Genomic DNA, 10,555 nt, shown 5'->3' with positions numbered 1-10,555 from the left:
GAGAGAATAAGGGAGGGAAGGAGGGGAAGAGAGAGAAGAAGAAAGAACGAAAGAAAAAGAGGAAGGGGGAGAGAGGGAAGGAGGAAGAGGAGGAAAGAAAGAAAGACAAGAAGGAAGAGAGGAAGGGAGAGAAAGAAAGAAAGAAAGAAAGAAAGAAAGAAAGAAAGAAAGAAAGAAAGAAAGAAAGAAAGAAAGAAAGAAAGAAAGAAAGAAAGAAAGAAAGAGAAAGAAAGGAAGGAAGGAAGGAAGGAAGGAAGAGAGAGAGAAAAAGAGAGAGGAAGTAATAAAAGGAGAGAGAGGGAAAGGGAGGAAGGAAGGAAGGAAAGAAGAAGAAAAGAAGGAAGAGCAGGAGGGAGGAAAGGAAAACAACTTAGTGATTTTACATTCTCCTGAGACATTTCAACTCTGTGGGTCTCACTTCTGCACCATCATTCACATTTGTCCATTTTCTCTCCATTTTCTTTGGCACTATCAGAGTACAAACCTTCCCAAACTCCTCCAATAGTCTTTCTCACTCCTACTCTCTTCCTCTTCTAAGTCACCCAATTGCAAGATTAATCTTTCTTTTGCATACAAACTAATGATGTTATTCCCCTGCTCAAAATTCTGCAGTGGTTCCCTATTGCCTACTGAGTCAAGTTTAGACTCTGGCGTCTGACATTCAAAGCCCTCTATAGTCTGATAGTATTCCACTTTTCTAGCCTTTTCTCATATTACATCAGTTTATGCTACAATCAAAGCAAACATGGTTTCTGACCCCCCCTCTGTGTTTTTGCACACATTATCCTCTCCCACCATGAGGTAGGGCAGTTCTGTGGCACAATGGATAGAACACGAGGCTCAAAATTATGAAAACTCATTTTTATGAATTCAAATCCTTATTTATTAGTTGTGTGCCGCTGGGCCAGTCACTTTAACCCTATTTGCCTCAGTTTCCTCATCTATAAAATGAGCTGGAGCAGGAAATGGCAAACCATTCCAGTATCTCTGCCTAGAAAACCCCAAATGGGGGCACAACTGAAAAAGGACTCAACCAACTGCCCACCATGGGATGGTCTGGTGTAGTAGACAGAATATCAGACTTATAGTCAGGGAAATTCAAATTCTTCCTCGAATTTAGGATCCTGGGCAAGTCCCTCATCTGTAAAATAAGGAAGCTTGACTTGATTATCTCTAAGGCCCCTTCCAGGTTTGTATCTCTGATCTAATGATCCCTACCCCACCCTGCCTTCCCTTCTGTCTCTCTAGCTTTATTTATATGACCTCTTCAGGGAAGTTTTTCCGAATGCCTCCCTCACCGTCTCTTAGGCTTGTATCCACCTCTCTCCTTGGACCCTACATAACACTGTTTTCTAACATTCTGATACACTTATTCAATAACCTTGTATTGAATAGTACTGCTGACTTCTCCTCCTAGTTTGTAAAAGCCTTAACAAGAAAAGCAGCATCTTAAGTCTCAAATAGCACCTACCATCATGCTTTGTATACAGTAGACAATTAATACATGTTCAATGTATTATATCACAGGAGTTTAGGCCAAATATATATAAAATGAACAGTACCTCAGATGAAAGTTGTCTTTTTCTGAATCAATTTCTGTTGCAGTTTATTTCCTAGCAATTTTTCTCTTTTTCAACTACCTGAGGGCCTCTGGTAAATGGATTATGGCTAATGAAGAATTTTTCCTCTTCTGACCAAGGACCAAATCCCAAAGACCCATGATGAAGCATGCTTTTCAATATGCCTAAGTGTTACAAGGGTTTTCTTTCTCTGATGGGGATAGTATAAGGGAGAGAGAACCAATCTTTGTTAATCAGTAAAATCTTTTTCACTTTTCCCAAAACTTCGTAACATCTGTACTGTGGACCGATCCTATATGTACCGCATAGTGGGGCAGAAAGGGGGCTGGCCTTGGATTAGGGAGAGACCTGGCTTCAAGACTTGGCTCTGACGCTGCCTATGTGTTCTAGGCAAGACAGTTCACCTCTAAACCCTCAGTTGCCTCATGGGTAAAATGGGGAACATGAGAGAGGTTAAATGTATCTGCAAGCATGATCAAGGGAGACAGTGGCCTTGAAGTGCTTTACCAAACTTGCCCATCTCCACACACATGAGTTTTTGTTGCATGACCTTGAGTGAGCTACACACCCGCTAAGTGTGATTCTGCATGGACAAAGTGAAGATCGTAGACTATAGATGGCTTCTAAGCTTCCAGTCTCCATGAGATTCTCCTGTGACTAATCCTAGCACCCTTCCTCTCAGACAGATGCAGAGCAGTGAGGGAGGGGCCATCCTGGCTTGATCTCTTAAGGAATTTCAAGCAAATTCATCACATTCGCTCTCATTATTCTTTTTTATGACTCTCATTCATTTGAAAGTTAAACTATCATGGTAGCAATTTTATAGGCTATACCTTTAAACCACATCTCATCTTAACAGGGGCTAACCAGGGTTCATTACGTGTCAAGAAACTCACTGAGAAACCTGATAAATTGCTAAGCCCACAGATTATTATTGTGAGTGCATGGCGTAGTGCAAGGTGGAGACCTTGAAGATAGGTAGACCTGGGTTCAAATTCTTCCTCTGACACAGAAGAGCAAAGATTTTGAACTAGCAAGGAACTCAGAGACCACATAGTTTGTCTGCTTACCATTTTACAGATGAGGAAAGTCCAGTGTAAGTAGCCTGACTTTTATATGTTTGCATGTATGGATGTGTATATATGTGTGTATATGTGTACATATAAATATATATATATGCTACAAAAGTCAAGATTTCTAAAGTCTCATTTCAAATAAAGTTATACATTTAAATAAAAAGTTATACATTTAGAGGAGAGTTGGAGGGAGAATGAGAAGAGACCCAAAAGAGAGGAGGAAAATTAGCTGGCCTCTCTGTTTTACCAATATTCAAATTAGCTTGAGCTGAGTAAACCCCAGAAACTTTCTTTGCTACTAACTAGCTTTCTAGAAACTCTGGGATCCCTGGTATAAATCAGTTTCCACTTTCTCCAGTCTACACATCTCCCTGTTTTTCCTTCTCCCAGGCACATTGGCTGCTTGACAATGAGCGACTTCATTCCCAAATCAAACTAATCGGTGGGAACCCATTTCTTAGCCAAGCTGCAATCGGCTCAAGGAAACCGAGACAGCCTTGCCCAGTTTACAGTCTCAGCCATCAATCCACCCAATTGCTAGGGAGACTCAAGAAAGATGCTTTTTGAGTCAGTCAACACTGTAGCAATCTTGGCTGACCCAGGGAAAAAAAAAAGGAAAAAAAACAGAGCTTGGGCATGACTGAAACGCAGCCCAACTCCCCTGCCTGCAAATGCAATTAAGGGGCAAATAAACATCCCTGCATAATTATAACTTCCCTACGAAGCTGCCAGCAGCAATTGCGTTCCTTTAGCTTTGCGTGATTAAAAAAAAATGGTGAAATGTTCTCAACTCTCAGCTTTTAAGACCGAAGTAAAATGTGCACTAGTCAGCAAAATGGCAACATTAAAGGTATCCCCAAAAGACCTGGAGACTCACTGATGTCGTCTCTTATTTTGAATCTATAGTTTCCCCTTTGGTTTAATCCACACTACTTAAAATGTGGCACATGTGCCTTCATTTAAATATAGCTTCTTCTCTCTGATGCCCAGAGGGTTGGAGTATCTCTCCAATGAGGGACAAATGCTACAGAAAGCTGCTCGCCAAAAATCCCTGGACACCTTCACAGCAAATATGGTAGCATGTCCCTTAAACCAGACTTAGGCAAGCAGGCAGATGAGCCAGCGTTTGTGTCTGAGGCTGCTTCTCCACCAAGGTACATTGAGTGCATACTTAATTACAAATGATTTCATCTTGGATGTAATGTATAAAGATGCCTTAATCTACCTTTATGAAAATTCCCTTGCTACCTGTATAATGCTGTAGGGAAACATTGCAGTGGGACTCCTGCCAAATAGATAGAAAGGGACCTTTGTCAGATAAACTAAGATGTAGGAAAGCCTACATAAGTAGGGATGGAACAGCCACTTTGGGTCTGGATTATACTGGATGGCACACAGAAGGAGCAGGATGGGATGGCCAGAGGCTCTCTGTGGTGAGGGCTGGACAACTCTACCTCTGACAGCCCAGGGCGAAAAGGTCATTTGGCGTCCAAAGTATCTTGTCCCTCAACCCTAATTCTCCACATGGTATAACAAAATTGGCAACCGACAATACTATGCTATTCTATTCTATGCTGACTATGTTACAGGTGCTGTTCTAGGTGCTTTAAGATTATTTGACCTCATTGATCCTTACAACAATCCTAGAGGTGGGTGCTATTAGTATTCCCATTTTGCAGTTAAGGAAACTGAGGTAAACAAGGTTAAGTAACTTGCACAGGGTTATGTGGCTAGTGTCTGAAAGTGTTTTTCAAAGCAGGTTTCAGGTCACATGGTGATGTAGATGGAATTTATTTTCAATGTTGCATCACCATCATCACCACAAGAGAAAATTTATACAGACCTTGCTATGTGCAGACATTGTGCTAAGCATTGAACAAGTATTATCTTATGGGAGGTAAGTGCTATTACCCCATTTTACAGAGGAGAAAAAAACAGAGGCAGTCAGAGGTTAAGTGACTTGCCCAGGGTCACTGGAGTAGTAACTGTCTGAGTCTAGTTTTGAACCTAGGGTCTTCCTGCCCCCAGGTGTGGTGCTCTATCCACTTTGTCACCCAGCTGCCCCAATACTGCACCCACTACTCTCATAGCCCCCTGGCTGAGGCTCCCCATCCTCCCTTGCCCTCCCCATAGAGACTTTAGATCAGTAGTGTCAAACTCAAATGGAAACAGACACCATCGATCCACACCGAAGGATCCCTACAGGCCCACATTGATGTGGTTTTAAAAATGTAGTGTTATCCGTGTTTTATTGTATTTTTATTAATTTTGCTAGCTATTTCCTAATTATATTATAATTGGATTTAGCACTCAGGTAGCACCCGGGACTACTGGGGGCCTGCACACAAGTGTTTGACACCTCTGCATCAGACTTTTCCTTTTAACTTCCTCCTCCATGCCCTCATGAAGACTTTTCAGTCTGTATCCTATTCCCTCTTCTCTGCCAGCTGTTCTGGTAAATCAATTCTTCATAAATTATGATGAATAACTAGTAGTATTATTGACATATTAGCAGCAGAAAGTGGCTTATCGGATCACCTCCCGGAAAGAGATCTCCAGTTTGTCCAAGGCCTTCAGTGCCTTCACTTTAAGGAGGGATTGTACTGAGGAAGAGATAATTAGAGATACCAGAGAGTCTTCCTACTCATCCCTCCCTCCACTCAAGTTATACTGAATAGGCATGCTGTGCCTATGTGTGGGGCCATGCTCTGGCCCCTGTTATTGACACAATCACGTCTGTCTCACACACATCTGTCTGGAAGCAGCCTGGGAAGATTGACATGATTGGGCAATTATTTTCAACCCTAGGTGAAAGGCCAGAAAAGAAGGGTAGATGGTCTCTGAGGTCCCTGCAAGGGGGCCCTGATCTTATGATTTCTCTGATCCTATGGGGAAAACTTTTGTCCCTTAATCCTCAAAATAGCCCATGAAAGCATTCCCACATGCAGTCGGAGGTGGATCTCCCTTACAGATATACGTAAAAATGCAATGAGCACAGCTGTTTCATCTGACTCCCAACTAAGCTTTTTGGGGGAGGGGGTAGGGGGGAGGCACAGGTAGGGAGAGTTTCCATGCCACTGAAAACATACTGGGATGATAGAATGGTTTCTTTTGAAAGGTGAGCATTCAAAAGGGTGGAATGAAAATGAAACATTTTCCCCCTTCAAAAACATTGCCTGGTTTTAAAATGGTTTGTCTTCCCAAACAGTTGAATTAAAAGAGACCAAAATCAGACTGGATCTCTAAGTCCCTCATGTCCAATAACTTGGTTTTTTGAGCTATTCTCTTCTACTCCACCAAAAAACAAAATCCATGAGGAAGATATGAAGCTTGACTGCTAAGGTAAAGACAAATGAATCTGCCTACTTTCCCCCACCCTTCCTTAAAGGGGAAGGTCAGGGGAATCGGGTAACTAGGGCTTCAGGAGTTCTCTTTTATGGGATGTGAATAACACAAGTGGCTGCAGCTTTTATTTTTATTTCCCAGATAGGGTCTCCCCAGCTTATTAGCATGTCAGGGACACAAAGCCAGACCAGAGCTCAGCTAGTTAGGATGGGTCCTGCTAATTCCTGTCCAACGCTGATGGATGGCTATGCCCATCGATTACATATTTATAAGGTCTCCTAGCCTGGTTTCTCATATACAGAAGTTAATGCTCCAGGGCTGCTTAGGTTATGCTCAGTACCATGAAACAAAGACCAGAGAGCTGCCAGACTCATATGAACAAGGAACAAAAGCACTTAATTTCTGAGACAGTCAGGAGTTACCATATAAATGTGTCCATGGTACACATGTCAGCTGGGGACCTGAATGAGATGACATGAGGGGAAACACACACACGACACACACACACACACACACACACACACAGAGCCAGAACTGGAAGGAAAGGACTAAGGACCAGAACAGTACTTTTCTGAAGATGAGCACTGGGAAGCAGTCTCTTAAATAAAGACTAATGGGGAGGGGAGGAAGAAAGAGATGGGGAGATAGGGGAAATGGTCCCAACTTTGGAGGAAATGCCAGCTGATTTGCTCATTCATTTCATCAGGAAAGACTCAAGGGAGAACTCAGCTTTTCAGTTTAGATGATAGAAGTCAGAGTTGAAAGTTTGTCGACCCCCCCACCCCCCAACTTCCCACAACTGCTGTGAATGTCTCTCCAGATGCTCTGGGCTCTGACAGGACAGGAGAGAGCCTCGTTCAGCCCCACGGCATAGCAACATAGCTCCAAGCCTGGCCTCCCTGTGAAAGTCAGCGTTAAAGGCACACTAATAAGAAACATATGGCTACTGAAGATCCTTTACACAACACAGGCAGTGGTGGATTTGTGGTCAGAACAAAACCCGTCAGAGGCTGAAATGAAAAACACAATAGGAAAACTCTCCAGCTATTCCAGTGGAGAGCAGACATTCTGTACTGAGGCACTTTGGAAAGACAAACCAGGCTTCAAAACCAAATTCTGTAAGGAAGGAAAGGCGTGCAGTAGGGCCAAAACATACAGGGAGGAAGAGACCAGCAGGGAAGCTTTTGCATCGAGCAAGGTAAATTCTGCCTTAGCGAGGCTGGAGGCTCGAAGGCATACTCTTGTGTCTAGCCACCTTTGATATTTGTAACAGATGTATTTCCACTTTTAAAGTAACAGCCTTTACATTCTTTCCATGTAACTCAAGGGTGTGATTTTTTTTTCAGGGTGTCAGTTTTCCCTGGTGGGAAATAAGATTCAACTGCTTCCTACCTCCATTTATGCAGAGCAAACCCAGGGCACTGGTCACCGCAGGCATTGCAAGGCTGTCCTCTTTCGGGCTCACCCAGTCCAGACAACTTCAAAACAAACAAACCAAAAATCAGACATATGGAAACAGGCAGCCTGTCTGCAAACATTTAACATCACTGGGCAGTGGACAAGACAGCCATGTCAGTGCGTGGTACACAGTAGGTGCTTAATAAATGCTTGTATATTGGTTGGGGTCTGGAGAAAACCAAACTCTTTGACCCAGTTGGGGATGTCATACATGCCATGGCAAATGGATGGAGAGTTCCTTCAAGGAAAACTTGGGGTGTGACCGCTTAGAGGGAGCCTTCCTTTCTGGTAAAAGATAGGGCCACCACCTGGGGTGGTGAGGCAGCTTTAGGAGTAAGCAGCCTAATAAAGGGCCAACCCTGCAGCTTTGTCTCCCTGTACACCTTAGACAAGCGTTTCTAAGAAACAAAAGCGAGACCTTTGCCTCGCCTTGCAGAATCTAGGGGAAGGGATTCCCCGCCACCGCCTTGGCCACCCTAGCGGAGGTGTGGGGTGGGGGTAGGGAGTGGGGTGGAGAGAGCTTCCCAATAGGGGTCCCTTCTCACCAAAGCCCTGGATCAGTTAATCTCCTGATGCTGCTTACTAAAGAAACCAAGGGGAGGCGGCTGGGTTGTTGGGGATTCCCCCCAAGGATAGGGACAAGTGGGGGCAGCCTCTTCCATGGGGTCAGCGCCCCCACAGCAGGGGAGGTGGGGGGGGGGAGGATCAGTCTGTGACAGTGGTGCCCATACCTCCCCAGGGCACTGGTCACTCCGAGACCGGGACCTGGGAGCTCCGCCCTGGGATGGGCTACAGGGGGATGGGGTGGAGGTATTTTTAACCCCTGGGGCGCTGGGAAGGGTTTGTGCCCTCTGTGCCCCCCCCTACCGTGGGGCTCTCACCTGGGGGCGCAGGTGTTTGCCCAGGAGGAGGGGGGGGAAAGGGAGGGCCCGGCTCTGGGTCCGAGCCGGGTCGGGTCGGGGCCGAGAAGGCGGGTGGTGGCCGGCAACTACTCACGGATCTGCTGGAAAGCCTTTTCCGGGAGCTCCGGCTGAACATGGCAGGACGCCTTCCTTCCGCAGCCGAGCCTCCCTCGGGGCCGCCGCCGCCGCTGCTGCTGCCGCTCGGTCCCCGAGGCAGGACGAGCCCAACTCCTGCCTGCCTGGGTCCGGAGGAGGAGCCCCGAGCCGCCGGGGAGCCCCGAGCCGCCGGCCGCGCTCTGATCCGCTCCCCTCGGCACCGCGCTGCGCTCCGATCCTCTCCTCTCCGAGCTGCTGGTCGCAAGTCGCCGCTACCTCTCTCGCGCTTCCCCGCTCTCAGCCCGCAGCTCAGCTCTGCCCGGCTCGGCTCGCTCTCCTGCTCACTCCCTCCCTCCTTCCTGCCCGCCTGCCTGCCCTCCCTCTCCCCCTCTCTCACTCTCCCAGGTCCCTCCCTCTCCCGGCATCCCCCCCGCCCGCCGGGCTCCCTCCTTTCCCTGGGCTTCCCCAGCTCTAGCTCAGGGCTGCTCCCCGCCCTCTGTCACTTTCCCCTGCGCACCCTCCCTTTGCACTCCTCCTGGGGTCCAGACCTCCCGGGACCTGGCCGGGTCCACTCCTCCCAGTCTCCCCTCGGAGAGCTCCCATACCCCTCCCCAAGAACTTCCCCTCCCTTCCTCCTTCCCTCCCTCGTTCTCCTTCATGTCCCCCAGTGCCCCCTCTCTCCATGTTCCCTCCTGATCAGATGGACAACTGAAGTTTGTGTCGCTGGATGCACCTTCCCAGAAGCTGCCTGCCCCTAGGTGATTAAGGCAGGAATTCTATCTCCCTTTCACTGCCTGGCAACGTAATAGACACTAAATCAGATCGATTCAGCCATTGATTAAAAATCCCTGAATTTGAGATTAGAAAGGGAGCTCAGCAGCTATCCAGTCCAATCCACACACGCAAAAGGAACAAACCCAGCACAGGGGCCTGACACGCCCAGATTGGGGTGGGGGCAATCGGAGGAAGGAGAGGAGAAAGGTATCAGGTGGTAACTCCAAAGCAGAACCATGCCCTGAGCTTTCCTTCTGGGGTCAAAGGACCTGGGCTCACTCACCACCTCAGACGCTTACCTATTACCTGTGTGACTGTGGCCAAAGCACTGCTCTTCTCTGGGCCTCGGTTTCCTCAGCTGTAAAATAAAGGGCTTAGACTAAACGTCTTCTGAGATTCTCTCCCAGCTCTGTGATCCAGAATGCTAGGAGGACCCCCAGATACCCTGGTAACATCCCTTCTTGATCAGAATGATGTCAAAGTGACTGTATAGACACAAGGTAGTTCCGACTTGGGACAAGAATACATAGAAAGCAAAATACCTTTATAATATATATCTAAGGGGAGAAAGGACAAGAGGAATCTACATATTTGAATCAAACATGTTATCCAAGAGATAGGTGAGGTATAGCACATTATTGTGAACAAAGAAGACATGAGTTGGATAGGAATATAACTGAATCTATATTATAGTTAAGGCAGCTAGGTGAATAGAGTACTGGTCCTGTAGTCAGAGGGACCTGAGTTCAAATTCAGCATCAGGCACGTACCAGCTGTGTGGCCTTGGACAAGTCACTTAACCGTGATTGCCTCACTTTTCTCATCTGTAAAACGAGCTGGGAAGGAAATGGCAAACCACTCAGGTATTTTTTGCCAAGAAAACCCCAAATGGAGGCACAAAGAGTTGGACATGAATGAGTAACAATGTTATGGTGACATATAGGAGAGGAAAGGGAATAAACATATATATGTATGTACATATATGTATGTATGTATACATATATACCAAAGCATGAGAATGTATATATGTATGTGTGAGTATGTACACAGATAAATAATATACATACATAGATACACATATATGTATATGGTGCATACTATGTGCTGAGCACTTTAAACGTGCCTTATGATGAATGAGTTCCTATTGTATAATGTATTCTTTTTTTTTTTTAAAGCAATCGGGGTTAAGTAACTTGCTCAAGGTTACACGGCCAGTTATTTCTGGGTGTGGTGCTGAGTATCTGAGCCCGGATTTGATCCAGGTCATCCCGACACTGGAGCCGGTGGTCTTACTCACTGAGCCACCTGGCCACCCCTAAGCAAT

At 46.2% G+C, this 10,555-nt stretch overlaps 1 protein-coding gene across 3 annotated transcripts in view; it reads right to left on the bottom strand.

The window, feature by feature from the left end:
* The window catches only part of PRICKLE2 (prickle planar cell polarity protein 2), a 351,792-nt gene extending 342,948 nt beyond the window's left edge, over positions 1 to 8,844 (bottom strand). The window contains exons 1-2 of one of the 3 annotated variants that reach the window (XM_069084179.1): positions 8,456 to 8,844; positions 7,394 to 7,479 (exon numbers count right to left, since the gene is read on the bottom strand). In XM_069084179.1, coding sequence (XP_068940280.1) covers positions 7,394 to 7,479; positions 8,456 to 8,497 — 128 coding nt within the window. In that variant the 5' untranslated portion in view covers positions 8,498 to 8,844. Of the gene's footprint in view, positions 1 to 7,393; positions 7,850 to 8,455 lie in introns of those variants that run through there. The other 2 variants (XM_069084181.1, XM_069084178.1) reach the window with 2 other exon arrangements.
* Between the last annotated feature and the right edge of the window lie 1,711 nt (positions 8,845 to 10,555).

Source organism: Petaurus breviceps, unplaced genomic scaffold, assembly GCF_028583685.1.
Source record: "Petaurus breviceps papuanus isolate PSGF00001 unplaced genomic scaffold, PetGlider_PUasm1.0 174, whole genome shotgun sequence".
Taxonomy (NCBI): domain Eukaryota; kingdom Metazoa; phylum Chordata; class Mammalia; order Diprotodontia; family Petauridae; genus Petaurus; species Petaurus breviceps.
Note: the sequence above shows the minus strand (reverse complement) of the source record. Positions and strands in the feature narration are given on the sequence as shown.